Here is a 19,044-nt window from a genome sequence, read left to right on the forward strand (position 1 = left end):
AACAAAGTGTGGTTGCAATTTGCTTCAAATCTTAGCATATAAGCGTGAAGAAAGAGAATGACTAAGTAACAGGTGCTTTTATATGACCAACAGCATTACTTGGTATTTATAGAGCATTTTGCCTTTCCATTTTCCCATAAATTATATAATTGGATCCTCACGATCTTTTATAAAGTTGGCAAAGTGCTCATTTTTACCTTCACTTTACAGGAAGGGAAAAATCAGATGATAAGTTAAGTAGCTGTCAGGTCAACGGTCACAAAACTAATAAGAGATGAAGTTGGGGCTACAATCACTGCAGATAATACTGTTCAATAATTTCAATTTATAAATAAGGATACAAAGGGCCAGACCAATGAACTGAACTTCCTGTGGTCACATATCCTGAAATGAAAAAAGCTGTGACAAGAAACTTAGGATCCTACGTATTCAGCCAATGTTTACTTTACTTCAACACTTGCCTCTGATTATACATTAAAATAACTTAGAAAGCTTCCAAAATGTTGATACCCAGGACACATTCCAAAGCATTTAAATCAGAAGTGAGGCCTACACATCAATATCTCACACACATATATATATATATTTAAAGTTCCTCAGGTGACTGTAATGTACAGTCAAGGTTGAAACATATCTAATGTATAGCTAAGGCCAAGATTTACATTATATCATAGATTTCATGTGAACAATTGATCCTAGAATCAACTCTTGAGTTTCTAAATTATTTTTTGTTTCTCAAACTTACATGATAAAATGAGGAGAAAAAGTGTCCTCTGGGTTGGTAGTGGCTATCAACGATGACCAGAAGGGTATCAAATATCATGGAAACCCAATCTTTCACTGACAGGAAGTGAGGCTGAACCTGCAGATGAAGGAAAACATGAAATGATAATGGGAAAAAAAGAAAAAACCTAACCATTGTTTCTAGATCCCGGGTATGACCTCCTTCTGTATAAAAGAATGAAGAGCTATTAAAAACTAAACTTCATCTGCCAGGACCGCACGAAGTAGACAGGTATTTGACAAATACATATCCTCCCCTGCACTCCCACGTAAATAAAGTTTACCTTTCAGACAAAACTTAGCAGAGGTGAGAGGATGGGGGCAGCAGAACAGAACCATCTGAGAGTTCCTTACAGGGCTCCTGTGTTCAGTGAGGATAATATGGAAGTTTAAAGGGAGAGATGTGCAGGGAAGGCAAATCAAACCTTCCCTTTCTGACTTGTCATTTCAATAAAGCAGCCAACAAAATGTTTTGACCACTTCTAGCTTTGTTGCTTATTATCACTGTACTTACCATTCACACATCATCACAACAACTGCCCAGTCAAGTAGATATGAAAACCTAGATGATCTTCAGTTTGGAAAAGAAGAGGAAAGAGAAGAAAAAACAAACACAACAACCACAAAACCCAACTCAATAAAAAGAGAACTTGGTTTTAAAAATCATTCATGACAACAGATGTCAAAAAACATTCATTAATTCACACGGTAACACCCAGGTGGTACTGTAAAAGTTGAAATAGTGTTAAGAATCCTTGGAATTAATTCCTTGAATCAAAGAAGATCTGCTTCTTAAGATCTTCAGTTGTTGCTCAAATGCAGATTTGAATGAAGTTTGAAAATTTCAACTTTAGTCAAATAATGAGGTCTTGAGTTCATGCTGCTGCTGCTGCTGCTGCTGCTGCTGCTGCTAAGTCGCTTCAGTCGTGTCCGACTCTGTGCGACCCCAGAGATGGCAGCCTACCAGGCTCCCCCGTCCCTGGGATTCTCCAGGCAAGAACACTGGAGTGGGGTGCCATTTCCTTCTCCAAAGCATGAAAGTGAAAAGTGAAAGTGAAGTCGCTTAGTCGTATGCGACTCTTAGCGACCCCATGAACTGCAGCCTGCCAGGCTCCTCCGTCCATGGGATTTTCCAGGCAAGAGTACTGGAGTGGGGTGCCATTGCCTTCATGCTGAGTAAAAGTCAAAGGCGAGGTCATCAAGAGTAAAAGAAAAGCCCTGTCTTTGGCTTGGGTGGCTTCTCAATGTTTTGTGGACTATGTGCTTTGTGGACAGGACACAGATTCAGGGAATAGAGAACAGGAGAGCCTAGAGCTCAAACTCTGAGCTAGATCTCCAGTTACTACTGAGGCAAACATCCTGCACCACTGGTAGTCCTACATAAATAACACCAAAATAAAGGAGTCCTAGGAAGACATGCTTACTTTTTAGGCTGTAGATCTACCTAGCATGTTGCTTCTGCTAAAGTATTCCATACCTTTTTCAAGGATACGAAACATTTCCTGTCTAAAAGATTTTCATCTTCCTCATTATTAAAATAAGATTCCGGCCTTAAATTCCCATATGGTAACTAGCTACATTTTTGTCCTTCATGCAATAGTCCCTTGGTCTTCATCTCTTCTCCACGTGTAATATACATGAAGAAATTTTGCCAAACAGCATTATTGTTTACTGGTAAGAGCACCCTGTGGGGAATTCCCTCCTTCAGAATTTGAAGCCTGGTTAAATGCTCAATCAAGCGACTCATCCTACCCTGCCGAAAGTGTAGGACTGGGACTCATGGGATTCCAAATTTTAAGGGAGCGATGCAAAGACAGTAAGTGACTAGAGCTGATCCACCCCAATAGGAGTAGTCTGCAGAGACGGTTCATCAGTACCTGTGCCTGGACCCCTGTTCTTCTCCCAACTTGGTTTTTAAGCTTTGCCTTCAATTCTGTGCATGTCCAGATTCCTTTTTCTTCTAGCTCCATTTTTAATTTAAATTAAGAGTTGGTTTCTTGCCCCCAAAGAACCCACCAAAAAAAGGAATCAAAAAACCATACCATGAAAAAAGAATATAAGCGGTCCAAAAGGCACTCTGCGGGGACAGAGATAGGCTGAAAAGCATTGAAAAAAAGCTCATTTTTTTTACAACAAGAAGTGGTGAAGTATATACTGATGCTCTTGATAACAGTTACTATTGCTGAGTATTTACCAGCCATTGTACCTTACATATATAACTTCATCTAATCCTAACAATAATCCTGTCTGGTAAGTACTATTATCCCCATCTTACAGATGGCAAATAGGCTCTGAAAGGTGAGGAGACAACAATAGGATTTAAATCCTAATACCTGTGTTTACTAGCTCTACTCCTACGCCAAAGACTATGTTTTTCAACCACTTGACTATATTGTCTCCAGATAATGATAGCTACCAGATAATGGGGCTTAAAAGGAGAATGAATCCAAGCTTTTTTATTTTGACAGATATGAATTATCTGAAAAAGTACATTGAAAATGAACACTGGCCAGCTTGCTACATGTTTAATTAAGAAATAAATGCCTTGCAAAAATGAATAGGCACTTTCTCATTGACATCTACAATTAAAATGCAAAGTGCGATTTTTTGCAGTCAGTAAACACTGCTTATTTATCATTTTTTGACAGCACTGTTCACTTTCAGTAGGCCTAGTTAACCTCCTAAGATTGGTTACCATGATGTAATCACAGAAAGACAACCCCTGTTGCATAAAATTGGCACCTTCAAATGGAAATGACCACTTAACTGTGATGGAGAAAGCAAAACAGAAAAGCAGCGAAGAAAAGAGTTTTAGAGGACACCAAGGCTTCTGGTATAAAGGCGCATCGGGTAGCACAGCCCATGACGGTAATCTCCTAAATTCAGGGCCAGGCTTACGGAAAAGTCTCACTTTTCACACGTTACACAACCAAAGCCAGTTGGTTCTAATCACCCTTAACTCACCTCCAGGACTCTGTCAGAGTCTGAGCAGAGGCTGACTTCATGTTTGGAAACGACGACAGCGAGGCTGCTTAAGGCTAACAGCGCGTTGCCTTTGACCACCGGGCTGTCTCTGTTTAAAAAGAAAAAGATCCCAAGAGAGGATTTGGGGGCATTAACCAGGAGAAGAGAAGGCGCTATTATAGGGAGGGCAGATGAGGTCAAAAAGCACTTCCACCCCTTCACAGAGCCTTGGAAATGCAGGTCTGTTTGTTCCCTGGAGTTAGAAGCTTCTGTCCTTCTTCTGATGCTAGTGTTAATTTTTAACTCTTCTTATAAATGTATGGTCATTATGCTTTGGGGAACCTAAAAAAAATCCCAGCTCAGATATCTAAGCTCCTTCTCCCTAAAATTTTTTATTTCATCATTTGACCTTACATTTCCCAAGCCATCTTCTTCAGCATCATCTTCAGTCAATATACATGTACGGATTTATTTTAGAAACCCAGCCAAGGACAGTTATGTGAATAAGCCCAACAGAATGGAATTGGTCCCCGGCTTTTCTAAAGCACTGGTATGTGGAACCAACTTCTAGTGAATTGCTTCACAAGGCACCCTTCACTAGCAACTCGACCCACTGGCGGCTTTCTCGTCCATCGTTATCATTTTCTCCTTCTGTCTCTTAATATGCCGAAGCCAGCAACCTTCGAGTCATTCTGTAACATGATTCAGAGCCCCTAGAGAAGATCCAAAAAAGGCTTGTTCTCAGGCAATTTGGATTGAGAGATGTCTTCTTATATCATCCAAATGGTAGTTTTCTAATATTGGCAATAAATCTTCAGTTTGACTTCTGAATTTGGTATCAAGAAAACTGAATCTCTTAAATATACTTACTACTTGAAAATGTACATTTAATATTATTCCATAATTCCAAAGTCCTCCTACCGAATAAAGTCCCCAGGGGGTCACTGATGACACGCTCTTGGCCTGCCGACTCCATCATAACAGAACTCAGGGTACCCTTACCACCAGATACTTCAGTTCTCAATTAGTCCTAGGATTGTGTGTAGTGCTAGTCGCTCAGTTGTGTTTGACAGTTTGTGATCCCATGATTTGCCCATGGGATTCAGTAGGCAAGAACACTGGGGTAGACAGCCATTCCCTTCTCCAGGGGATCTTCTCAACCCAGGGATGGAACTGGGGTCTCCTGCATTGCAGGCAGATTCTTTACCATCTGAGCTACCAGAGAAGCTGGGTTCCTATAAATACAGAGAATGTTTCTCTGAACCTGGACCTTGGACCTGAACTTGAACCAATGCGTACATCTGAGAATGACTCCCTGCTTACCCTGGTGCAGGAAGAGAACTGATGCGTGGATCTCCAGATCTGCTCCCCAGGCAAGTCTAGTACATCCAGCCCTAGGCCACAGTCGTGACCAAACATGTGAGTTAGTGGGCATTAACAGGTTAGTATAAACTTGTGTTCTTGCATTTTGGTTTCCATTTGGTAAGAATGGAATTCGGGACTCGTCGTTATCAAGTTCTTCCATCTATCAATTCATCCAATCCTTCCTTCTTTCTCCCGCTCCCGCTCTAGGGTTGATTAAACTCAGTAAGGCTTTGTACTCTGGGTCATTTTGTTTACTCCTTCTCCAATCATTTCTCTAAGAGGCCTGTCATATGTTTGATAAGACAACATTTATATTGTGGGATGGGGCAGGGGGAAAGAACAGAAAGGAAGACTTGAGGTTGAAGGAGTTTTTCAAGGAGGATTACTGGCAACTCCTATAGTTAATAATAAAATACCAGTAAGTAAGGCAAGATATGGGCATTCCCAGGTGCCCTAGCCAGACAACCAGTTAAAATCAAAATTAAATCTTTTATTTCTAATATTCTCTCTTTCCTTTAGCTGAGAATATCTTGAAGTCTGTTCTGCAAAAATGATCATGAATCCCTGAAGTTAGATTTTAAAAAAAATTTTAAATTCTCAGTGAATGTATCACCCTGAAGAAATTCTTAGATGGTCACCAGAAATTGCATAACAAATCTTCTAAATCAAGAATATTGGTCTGGACCTTCCCTGGCAGTGCGGTGGTTAAGACTTCGTCTTCCAAAGCAAGGGGTTCAGATTTGATCCCTGGTTGGGGAGCTATTGTGTACCAAAAACCAAAATATAAAACAAGCAATATTGTAACAAATTCAATAAAGACGTTAAAAATGGTCCATATTAAAAAAAAAAAAATTGTCAAGATGACATAAAGTGTCTTTTTAACCCTAAAATTCTAAAAGAGAATTTATCCTGTTTTAAAACAGTGCCCCAAATAGTTGTATTTGAAAAGTTTCACTGGTCTTTACATTACGAAGCATATATTGTTTTTGTAAAATGGAGAAAAATATATTTAAAGTCACTGGTAATTAGATCTTTGGATGCAGACTAAAAGCATATCTGTACATTAATCTTTGAATAGAAAAAAAAAAAAAACAAAACCAGCCACACAAGGTATGCTTAGGCCAAGTTACATGTTCATAAAGGCATGGTGACTAGCTCTTCATCATCTTTACATTCCCCACAGGCCTTACGTAGTGACTTACAGAGAGAAGACACTCCATACATACTCATGAGACATATTCAAGGAGGAGCTAGCCAGGTGAAACTCTAGAATTTGTTCAGCAAAAACGCTTCACCTTGTTGATCACCGTAACTATCCCCAACCAGTCAAGTAGCGGTGACTAATTTGCATAATAACATGTCAGCATCAGTACAGTATTTATCTAGGCAACACCACTGACATTTTAATTAAATTGTCCTTTGAAACGGATGCCATTAACCTAATTAAGAAGCTCAAGGAAGGATGAGCTACACTGATGCTTTCTTAGGGACAAAGTATTACATTACATATTAGTGAAGTGACCCACTCCTTTGGGGATTTTTATCTTAGGTTCAAACCTATTTAATTATTAACAACAAAAATAAACTTACATCAGTCTAATCCTGTAACTAGTGTTTTACTTCCTACATTTAATTTACGCCTTAGAACAAAATAAGCCCTACATTGGCCCAAAGGAGCCTGGTGGCTCAGTGGTAAAGAATCTGCCTGCCTGCCAATGCAGGAGACATGGGTTCAATTCCTGGGCTGGGAAAATCCCCTGCAGAAGGAAATCGTATCCAGCTCAAGTATTCTTGCCTGGGAAATCCCATGGACAGAGGAGCCTGGTGGGCTATAGTCCATGCAAAAGAGTTGGACATGACTTAGTGACTAAAACGACAACCACCACCACCACAGGCGGCCACAGTCCAAGGAACAGAAGACTAAACTGGCAGGAGGTGATAAGGGGGTCCTCACATATTTGGAGGAAGCCAGTGGGAAAAAGGAAAGAGAAGGCAGCAGAGTGATTTTTTTCTTCCTCTCTATCATTAATTTCTCAGCCTCTGGACCTTAACTATCTCCTGCTCATTTGTGAATCCCTAGTATTGTCAGGATGGTTTTAATAAGAAAAGATCTATAAAATACTTTGAAATGTTTGATGAAAAGGTAACACCATGAGAACATAAATTATTGGTACTCAATATCACTGGGAATGTGAACACACTTAGTCATGAAATGATGCTTTGCAGATTTGAAGATTAAAGTCTTGATGAAATAAAATTTTAGAATGGAATCTGCAAAAGCTACTGCAGAGGCAAAATTACAGTTTGTTTTAATAGAAAGACGCTAGTTTCTTCAGCATTTGAGCTTTTGTTGCAAACGTCAGGGCGTTGTTTTTAACAGGAACTAAGTAGACTATTCAATAGAATAAACTATGAAAGGTAAAGGTTAAAGGCGGTCCCCATCCCAGCACCTCTTCCCCTCCAATAAGAAGCTGAAAGCTCTCCCACTGTGTCTGCAATTCACCAAACTACAGAAGCAGACACAAATGAGTTCCTATGGAACCCTCTCTGTACTTTAGTTTTCATTTTGTCAACAGATACGTCAGCAGGTATTTCCCAGGGCTGCCCACAGAACTGAGGGTAGGGGAGGATTACCACTTCTCTTTCCCTTTATTCAGAGGACATGAGGCTGAATAGTGATCAGGTACCGAGATCAGATTTTACAGCAAACTATCTGTGTAAGAAACTGCCAGTGGAAAGTGAATTCTAAGGTAGATTATGTTTTATCTTTTTTTAGGCAAAGCCTATTTAGCTACAGAAGGTTCTGGGAAATGAGAGAGATCAACTATACTGTAGTTAAATATTTCTAGATAATATGGACTTTCAGTACATATGAAATCCTCTAGGTCAAAGGTATATCTATATTATTTGGTGAATAAGAAGAAAGGAAGTCAAACAGAAATGGCAGCAACTAAGAAGAATAGTGAAAAGAAGTGTATGTAACTGACATGTAACTTACTACCAGGAAAAATTAGGCAGCATGCTAACAAAGGGACTTGAAGAGATTGTTCAAGCAAGTTCACTAGGGTAGAATTTTCTCAGTGAGAGGTGGCTTCAGATAAATAAAAAGCCTTAAGGTAGTAATGCTCAAGCTATTTTTGTTAAAGGAATCATAAAGATATGATAGAAACTGCCTTTTTAACTGAGTCTTCACATTAGTTTTTAGTATTAAAAAATTCAATATTTAGATACACTTGGTCCAATAGCACCAGGAGAATAAAAGGCTCTGCCTTAAATTATTTACTGGCTCACACTTGAGATTTAATCTATTTGTAAAACAGACATAACTCACATTAGCAAAGACTTCTTCCCCCGTACTAAACTGCAATCCTTTAAATCTAAGCCATAGCACAGAGCGTTTTGTAAAGTGTACAACATGGACATATCTTTGATGTAAAAGTTATGTGCCTGTACTGTTTTCTCTGTATTTTCACAGAAAGACATGTAGTAAGAATTAACTGCATATGAGAAAGGACGACGACTGATTTTTTATAAAAGAACTAAAAAGTCCTTTAAAATCCTTATGAACTGCCTGAAAAAGAGAAATTATTCATACCTGTAAGGGGAAAAAATGTTTATAGAAAATTTCTGGTAAGAGAATAAATGGATCTTACTTTGCAGCTGCTTTGGTGATTTCATCAGTCAACATGTCTCGAACCCTGCAATACAGTTGGAAAACAGGTTTGAGATCTTATAAAAGAAAGCAATCTTTTTGCTTATTCATCAATTAACAAGAATCTCTGGCAATGACTCCAGATCTTAAAATTTCCATGTAGAATTTTAGTGTAAGGTGAAAGAACTTAATAAAGGGCTTCACCCTCAAGATAGTTTCATCTTCTTATTCCTTAGATTACTTAGTAGAAACAGGGAAGGAGGTGAATGTAACTCATGTATAGGCAATGTTGCCATATACTCTTACACTGAGTGGTGGGTATACAAGTGTCCTTTATATTACTCTTTGTTATGGACTGAATGTTTGTGTCTCCTGCTCCAAACTGACATACTGAAATCTTAACTTTGAGTGTATGGCATCTGGAGGTGGGACCTTTAGGAGATCATAAGAATGGGTGGGGCCCTCATGAATGGGACGAGTGTCCTTCTAAGAAGACAGACCAGAGGGCTTGCTTTCTCTCTGCTCTCCACCAAGTGAAGCTACAAGGAGATGACAGCCCATCAGCAAACTTAGGAAGCAGGGCTTCACCAGCACCATGTGGGCTGTCACCTTGATCTAGGGCTTCCCAGCTCCTATAACTGTGGGAAATGAATTTCTATTGTTTAAGCCATCTGGTCTATGATATTTTTGTTACAGAAGCCTGAACAAGACAGTCTTTCTTTTCTACACAGGAGCTCATCAAGACAAGAATTTATTACTCTCAAATTATACATAATAGCATTGTCACTATGTATGTATATAAAATAAAATTTTAAATGTTGGTTACAATATACATGAAACTAATATAATTTTATATGTCAATCATATCTCAATTTTAAAAAAAACATGGTTATAAAGTTGAACTAAAAAAACTACATTTATGGATTTAAAAGTAAGGTATGTTCAATTCAAATATTCATAGGATTTTTTTCATATAAGAGTCTTAAGATAAAGTGAAAAACAATCATTGACAAACTTATATTATGAAGAGGATATCATAAATATTTTCACTATACACTTTGAGTTTCATAAATTTAAAGTTTTTATAACTATATAAATGTTTTGCAAATATAAATTATATTTGCATTTATAAGTAGTTGCATTTAAAATAAAATCTTAGCTATCCAGCACTCTCAGAATGAGTCATTCTTAAGAGCCAACTTCTTCAGATAGTTGCAAAATGATCCTTAAACTCGTACTTTATAAAACCATTTGACAATAAACTTCTCTAAAACATACTGTCCAATCTTGGCCTTCCTAAATGGAGTATAGTGCGTTCAGTGTATTCTTCTATTGGTCAACATGAAATATTTACACGTGATGACCTGCCTGTACTTCTACACAGGGCGACAGCCTCCACGAGATCCCTCCCCCTCCCGACGCTCCCTTCTCTGCCACATCACCAATTCTTCCTTCTCCACTTGCCTTACTCCCCGTAGCTCCTGAACACACTATAACATCTACCATCTTAGGAAAAGAAGCCCTCCAGCTGTTGCCCCATTTCACTGCATCTCACACCTCAGAACTCACTTAAAAGAACAGTTTATACTTAGGACTCAAGTTTACCTCCTTCCGTTCTCTCTAGACCCTTCTATAATTTGGCTTTTGTCCCTACAAAACAGCTCCTTCTTGGTTAACAATGACTGTCAAGAGGCCAATCTAATGCTCAACTCTCAGTCTCCATCTTTCACAGTCTCAGAGCAGTATCTGACACAACTGATTGCTCTTCTCTTGAAACACTTTCTTCCTTAAGCTTTTAAGGTGACTTTGCAGATTCCATTCTCTCTTGGTTTTCCTCCTACAGTACCGATCACTAATGTTCCATCTGCTTTATTGGCTCCCTCTTCATCTGCCTTCTAAATGTTGAAGTGCTCCAGGGCTCAGTCCTCTGACTTTTTCTCTGTCTTTGCTCATTCCCTAGATGACCTCATCCAGCATCTTGATTTTAAATGCAGTCGATATGCTGATGATTCCAAAATTTATACATCCAGCCCTGAACTCACCCTGAACTCTAGACTCATAGTCAACAACCTACTTGATACCTCCAAACTGTAGGTCTAATTAGGCATCTCAGAGTTAGCATGTCTCAAATCTAATTTCTACTCTAGATAGATTTGTTTTTCTGTAGTTTTCTCTATCTTAGTAAATGAGAATGCCATACTTTTACTTATTCACAGTCAAAATCTTAGAGTTATCCTTGACTTCCATTTCTCTCTCACATCCTTGATTCCATATGTCACCGTGTATATTTGGAATAGTATAGCTAACATACCACTCCCCAGATTATCATTTTCAGAAGATGAAACTAAAACTATGTGTAAAGGAAAATAGCAAATAGGAAGCAAAATCCAAATGCTTAATCTCTAATCTTAAATCCAATGTCATAATGTTTTAAACTGCATGGCTATTTTTAAAATGAATCTGGGAAATATAACAGAATAGAATTATTTAAACATGCGAGTACACACACACACACACAGCTTCTGCTTTTCTACATATGCCAATTGTTAGTAAATTAAAAACTGAAACCCAAGTAACCTTTGAACAGATTTTTATATTAAAGAAATCTGTGGCTACAAGCAAAGTTATTTATTAGATTCTGGGCACTTTACTTAGATTTAGGCTGCTGTAACATTAATCTGACAAGGTATTCATCCCAACCTATGTAACACTTTAAACTGCTTTTAATGTGCCAGCACTTACACATTTCTAGATAATATAGTGGGAATTCACTGGGGGATGTCTGCCAAAGAAATTACAGTCTTAACATGGTAAAGTTGTGCCTAGTAATGAAGATGTGTTGAGGAGGGAAGAGCAGGGCAGCAGAAGGTATTCTTTCACTAAATGAGTGAGAAAAATACTCAACCTTTATTCAAAAGCGTGTAAAATAATCAATTATAGGGAAAAAAGGGAAAAACAAACCATTTCCGCACTGCTTAAGAAAACAATAAAAATATATAAAACCCATGAATAAAGCTCTCCTTCTTTTATCTGGGGAGAAGATGGAAAATACATCCATCACATCTTTGGCCATTGCCCACTTAGGCTCATAGAGAAGTTAAAATTCCAACATTTGAGTCTTTAAAGGTAGTTCCCTTCTCCTTCACAGTTCATTTCCCATGACAAATAATGAGCACAGAAAGCCATCCCTTACCAGAGCCAGGCTGTGTTTTTTTTGTACTGCACCTCTTCAGGTCCTTCTTTTCCATGTTTTAACTGCAAATCCAGTTCTCCTATCCTTCCCTGCAAAAAGCACAGCATCCATCAGCATGCAAACTCTATGGCCAAAATGATCTTAACATTTCTTTGGAAAACACTTAGGTAACAGATGGATCCTTTCCCAAGTAGCCTTAGGTGTTCCTGATAAGATAGCAGATTATGACAGAGGATGTGTAAGGAGAGAGAATTATATGACTGCTAGGGATTTCCACATTCACCAAATAAGTATATCCTGGAGCAGTTGTATATTTGGCAAATTTAGTGCAGAGCATTAAATGTTGGGATATCTATTAAAAGCAGATTTGAAGTTCATAGGTCCCATTCAACAAATCCTCCATATAGTAATAATCTGACTGTGTCAGCAGCTGCTAATTTGACCTGACACAATACCGAGATTGGATTACCACCATTACAACAGAATGGTTAGAAAATGAGTAAGAAGTACATAATACTTAAGATTTAGGTAAGGTGTAACAAAAATTATTATCAAACAGCTGCACACTACATTTTCTATTTCTTGACTCAACTTACAGACATAATTCTCAACCAGTACCAGGCCAAAAAAAAAAAATATATATATATATATATACATATATATATAGTTAATATCATCAACCTGTTAAAGGCAAAACTTTCAAATATTTATTTTCTGTTTTATTTTTTTTACACTCAATTATTTTGATCAGATGCTTTCCCCTTTCCTGCATCACCAGTTAAATTATTTAAATGTAGTTAAAATTCTGGTTTATTGATATACCTTGAATCAAACAAGAACTTATTAGTATGCATTACAGAGTAATACTAAACTGTTTTCAGGAGTGTTTGTGTTGCTTTTGTTCCCACTAATGGTAAACGATGGCACCCCACTCCAGTACTCTTGCCTGGAAAATCCCATGGACGGAGGAGCCTGGTAGGCGGCAGTCCATGGGGTCGCACAGAGTCGGACACAACTGAGCGACTTCACTTTCACTTTTCACTTTCATGCATTGGAGAAGGAAATGGCAACCCACTCCAGTGTTCTTGCCTGGAGAATCCGGGGATGGGGAAGCCTGGTGTGCTGCTGTCTATGGGGTTGCGGAGAGTCGGACACGACTGAAGTGACTTAGCAGCAGTAAACGATTTCTGGCTATCTCACATCCTTGACAGCATTTGGGATTGTCAGGCTTTTAAATTTTTACCATTTTGGGGAGTGTGAAAATGGGGGCCATTACAGTTTTAATTTTCATTTTACTATTTACTGAGATTAAGCATCTTTCCAAATGTTTAAAGACTATTCGGGTTTCTTATTCTGTTCATTTTTCTATTGGTTGATTTTTCTTGTTGATTTTAGAGTTGTAGGATGTGCTCTACAGAAGAAAAACGTATCTCTCTATATATTCTAGAGAAGGAAGCAATACAGCTTTAGGTTAAGGATGTGGGTTCTGAAATCATGATGTCCTGACCTAATGGCATTTCTATTTGTGTGCTGTGTAAATTTGGGCAAGTCACTTCACCTCTCCAAGCTTCAGTTTCCATTTGTAAAATATAGCAAACACCTGACTTATGGTATTACAGTATCACATTAAATAATGTGAAAAAGTGTCTATTTAGTATAGTGACTGGGAATAATTACTACCATTATCAGGTCTGCTGTAGAAAACAAATCCCCCTTATTATCTTCTTATAAGCTATTCTCTCATGAATATATATGTATATAAAACCTTCTTGAAGTAATTCATAGTTTTAATCTGCATACTCTCAAAGAGTAAAAAGTTCCCCAAAATGTAATATCCAGACTATACAGTTGCATGTCCCTGTATTTCTCTTATACACTCTTGTTACTAGCCTGTAAGCTCATTGACAAGGACAAGGACAATTTATCCAGCTAAGGAGGCGCTGTATTTTGCACAACCTCCAGCACACAGTGCCCTGGGGCTCACCAGTTCAGCACACTGAGATCTGGTGGGCATTCTGTTCACGTCCTTCATAGTTTCTATTTACTTCAGTCAGTGTCCATCCCCGCCTCTGTGTTTCCAATGATAGAATTCTGACCTTTTCATTCTCCCTCTGTCTCTTGGAGCAAGGTATCAGAGATGGTCAAACTGGGAAGACATTAATATTTAATATTGATTGTATCCTTCTAAGAGGGTAAGCAAAACAGAAAATCATGCCTATTGCCTACCTCTGTTTATTATGCTTCTTAAATCATTCCTCTTTCCTCCTAAAATATTTACGTTCCATAATGCTTTCCATAAAAGATAAGAAATTAAAAGGTTAAAAATCATTCAGAAGTAAACAAAACACAAAAAGGCCGGTATATGTGCAGCCTCTTCAGAAGGTCTACTTTTCTGATCTCTCCTGTAGCCATAAATCAGTACAACTCTATTGTGACTAAGTACATTTTTCATTTTTCCTTTCTCAGAGTTTCAGTTCTTCTCAGTCTTCTCTTCTGAAATGTCTCTAACTCCTTCCACCCAGTCAATGTTAGGCTATTTATTCAGACCCACTTTGCCATCCAATTCTTCACCTACTGATACGAGATCCAGTGGCATTTAACTCAGTCTCCTCTGCTTCTGGTTAACAGCTATGGTTAAGAAGAGGGGTGAGGTGGGGCGAACACTCGTTGGGAGAGAAAAGGCTGAAATGATCCCTTGAACTGAGATTTTTGGATGGCCTGTAGATTTCAATTATTAATTTATCTATTCATCTTTCTTAAAAAAAAAACAAAACACCCTCGGCCTGTGTAACTACAACTTGCTGATTACAGTGAGCAAGTTTGCCTAATTCTAACCTTGCACACTGAAAACAACCTTTACAAATGGTCAAAGAGTGATTTACTAGTAGTCACAATTCCTGACTGGTTTTGACTTCAGATTATTATGTGGCCAGCTGACCAATGCAGGAAACAAGTATCTTCAGTCAACCTATTTTTAACCCCTCTGTCCTGTCTGAGGTCATAGTCATAATCCCTAAGGACCCTTTACACAAAGGTTGGAAACCTTAGCATCTCTCAAAAGGAGCAAGGTCAAGTCAACTGGACGGCACCTTACCAAAATGGACTCAAAATTGTCAGTCAAACTGTAGCTGCATTTTTCAACTTCATGGCAAGAAATTCAAATACCTCCCCATGTCAATCACTTTGATATGCTTATAATTCAAAATCCCATGTTCTTGTGGAAAATTAGATGAGGCTAGAAGCTGATGCCCAAGCGAAAGCCACTAGAAGTGTTCAAATTGCAAACTTATTCACATTACAGTCAACCTCCAGGAAATAATGCAGAATGTACCTTTCAGAGTGTCTCCTAGGCTTATTGAATAAAACATGGCTCCTCTAAATGATGCTCTAGTCTACAAAACATGTCTAGCACCAGATGGAAGTAACTATGCCTCCTGTACCAAAGAGCTATCCTCCAGGACGGAAATTCTTGATATAGATGAGGAGTTTGGCAGTCGCTCTAATTCTTCTAAGATCCTGTAAATTCTATTTAAGTGTGTGGGCTTATTAAAAAAAAAAAAAAAAAACCAACCTGTTGAACACTTAAAATGCATCAGCATATCAAATAATACTGATAGCCTATAGAGCATGGCTATACTTTTAAAATAATACTGAAAATTTTTTTACAGCCCCTACTTTGAGTTTCACCTCTTAATCACCAATTCTCAATGGAACTAGACTTATTAGAAATCCAAAGGAAAGAGATTTTAATTGATAAATAAATACATATAAAGATACATACTGTCACCAACAAAAATAGAAAAGGCAGAATAATTGACCTGTATTATTACAAATACTCAGCTGGATTTTCATAAATTGATCTCGAAAATATTAAACCAATTTGCATTATTTGTAACAACTAATGATGGTGTAGGGCTGCCCAGGTGGCTAGGTGGCAAAGGATCAGCTTGCCAAAGCAGGAGACTTGAGTTTGACCTGTGAATAGGGAAGATTCCCCTGCAGAAGGAAATGGCAACCCACTCTAGTATTCTTGCCTGGGAAACCCCATGGACAGAGGAGCCTGGCGGACGACAGTCCATAGAGTTGCAAAGAGTCAGAGGCACACAATGATGGTGTTAGGGAAAAAGCATGACATGGTGGCAAAGGCTGTGGCTCTGGAATCAGACAAATCCAAGTTAAGTTCTAGTTCTCTCATTTACTGACTGTTGGGTTGTGTGCTGTTTGCTTTGCTTTCCTGCTAACCCTGCTTTCCCATCTATAATCCCATTCTACATGAGGTTAACAATACCTACTTCAAAGGGCTTCTGTAAAGATGAACTGAAATACTAAATGTTACATGTTGGTGGGCAGACACTAGTCATTTAATAAAGGTCTTATTATGAAAAGGAAACCATAGGGTATTTTTTAAAAAATCAATTGCTTGTCATCTGCATGTTATATACCATGAGTGTATGCTTAGCTGCTCAGTTGGGTACAACCCTTTGCGACCCCATGGACTGTAGCTTGCCAGGCTCCCCTGTCCATGGGATTCTCCAGGTAAGAATACTAGAGTGGGTTTCCATTCCCTTCTCCAGGGGATTTTCCCAACCCAGGGATCGAACCTGGGTCTCCTGCATTGCAGAAGATACTTTACTGCCTGAGCTACCAGGGATGCCCATGTTATACCACAATCCTGTCCTATTTGACCTTCCTTATGCTAAGAGCTAAATAAAATTATCAGGACATTCTGCAGGAGAAGGAGTTATTCTTGCTGCTTCCAGGTGCCTGTATTGGAGTACATCCTCTATTAAAGCATCAAAGACTGAATATGTTGTAGCAAGGTTTTAAGATGCAAACATGGGTGCTGAGATGCTTAGTCATTCCTCTGGCCCCACCTCCATCCTTTAGGACAGTGGTCCCCAACCTATTGGGCACTAGAGACCAGTTTCGTGGAAAACAATCTTTTCATGGACCAGAAGGTAGGAGGAAGGTGGTCTTGGGATGATTCAAGCACATTCTATTTATTGTGTACTTTATTTCTATTGTGATTTCATCAGCTCCACCTCAGATCATCAGGCATTAGATCCCGGAGGTTGGGGGCACCTGTTATATTTAACTACAACACCTTATTTCTTAAGACTTCATGAAAATCTTATTTGGGGCCATCAATTTCTTTAGTAATTTAGATTTTTTTTTTTCCTATCATCCTTAACAATGAATTTTAAGCTAGGAAAAAGGATTAAGTTAGTAGTTTTTTTTTTTTTCCTCATATTGTTAAATGTTTATATATTCCCAAACTGGTTAAAATTATTTCTAATTTTTGAAATTCATAAACTATAACTTACAATATTATTGGAATAAAAGAAGTCAAATTAAGCATAATTCATTTATTTAGTGAGTACCTACTATGTTTTAGATATGTCAGGTTCTGGAGAGACAACAGATAGGAAAACAGCTTCTGACCGTAAGGAAGAAAGACAACTGGAGGGAGACCCTGGACACATAACTGAGGTGATGAGGGCTTCTAAAGGGAAGCGTGGGTTCTAAGGAAACATATGCGAGGGACAGACAACCCTGGGGGGAGAGGAGAGGCACCCAGATAAAACTACAAAGAACAAGTAGAAATTTGCCATTCCAACATGTGCCCCTTAAACCACCATGACTGACTATACATACAAAGTGAAACTTACTCCTGGAATTTGACAAAAAGGGAAAAGCTGCAAAAGAGCCTTGACTAGGCAAAGGGAAGTGGCAGTTCTGCAATAGAAGAACTAGGCAAAGGGAAGTGGCAGTTCTGCAATAGAAGAACTAGGCAAAGGGAAGTGGCAGTTCTGCAATAGAAGAACAGTGTAGGTAAAAGTCAAACAGTTAGGGTATACTTCCCTGGTGGTCCAGTGGCTAAGACCCTACATTCCCAATGCAGGGGGCCTAGGTTCAATCCCTGGTTGGGGAACTAAAAAATTAAGAGGTTAGGGAAGACACGCTGTGTTTAGGAAAACAAAGAAATTGAGCAAGGTTGAAAATGCAGGGGAAGGGTGAAGACATAAAGCTGGAGACATAAGCAAGTCTAGATGGAGAGGGGGCAGGTACAAGACGATAACTCAGTCTGGGATGTACTCAAGTTGAGGTACTGTGGGCCAGCCATGGGGCACATCAGGCACAATAACAGACATTCACCAAGCAGCAGGACACAGGAGAGCAGCGTTTAAGAAGGAACTCTGGATGGAACACACATGTGGGGGGGGCATCACATTTAAAATTCAAGTACAGTTATATATGTATGCTTCACATTCTTTTATGAGCAACAATAACCATTGCATTTTTTATTGGAGTATAATCACTTTAAAGGATTTAAATGGAGAAGGAAATGGCAACCCACTCCAGTGTTCTTGCCTGGAGAATCCCAGGGATGGGGGAGCCTGGTGGGCTGCCATCTATGGGGTCGCACAGAGTTGGACACAACTGAAGTGACTTAGCAGCAATCACTTTAAAACATGTTTGTTTCTGCTGTACAATGAAGTGAATCAGCTATATGTATATATATTTCCCATCCCTCTTGAGCCTCCCTCTAACCTACCATCATCCTACTTCTCTTGGTCATCACAGAGCACCCAGCTGAGCTCCCTGTGCAATAAAACAGTTTTCCACTAGCCACCTATGTCACACATGGTAGGGTATATATGTCAAACCTAATCTCCCAATTTGTCCCACCCTCCCATTCCCTGCCTGAAGCCACATGTCCATTCTTTAGTCTGTGTCTCTATTCCTGCTCTGCAAATAGATTAATCTGTACCATTTTTCTAGATGCCACAGATTTGCATTACTATAAGTCAGAAAGAAGAAAACAGCTGCATTTTTGATAATGCTATTTTCCTAAGTGCTTTTACATTAAATACATATTTGCAGTAAAACTTAAAAAAGAGATAAGCTTTAAAGCAAGCCATCCCATGATTTCATTACCTGTAAAATGGCATGATAAGCACGAGTCATATATGCGAGCCAGGCCTGGGGGAGGAAAATTGCCCGGTGCCACTCGGAAGGCTGGATATGAACCTGTGGGGAAAATGCACCAGAAATCAGGCTGCACAATATTAAAACAGAATAAAAT

General features: G+C 38.8%; 1 protein-coding gene across 6 annotated transcripts in view; it reads right to left on the reverse strand.

Annotated features, from left to right (window-relative positions):
- FOCAD (focadhesin) overlaps positions 1–19,044 on the reverse strand; it is a 302,741-nt gene that overhangs the window by 65,532 nt on the left and 218,165 nt on the right. For all 6 annotated transcript variants that reach the window (XM_005209890.5, XM_024995511.2, XM_024995512.2 and 3 more), the window contains 5 exon segments: positions 18,897–18,989; positions 11,958–12,046; positions 8,766–8,810; positions 3,748–3,856; positions 746–862 (listed from right to left, as the gene is read on the reverse strand). In XM_005209890.5, coding sequence (XP_005209947.2) covers positions 746–862; positions 3,748–3,856; positions 8,766–8,810; positions 11,958–12,046; positions 18,897–18,989 — 453 coding nt within the window.

This window comes from Bos taurus, chromosome 8, assembly GCF_002263795.3.
Source record: "Bos taurus isolate L1 Dominette 01449 registration number 42190680 breed Hereford chromosome 8, ARS-UCD2.0, whole genome shotgun sequence".
NCBI classification, from domain to species: domain Eukaryota; kingdom Metazoa; phylum Chordata; class Mammalia; order Artiodactyla; family Bovidae; genus Bos; species Bos taurus.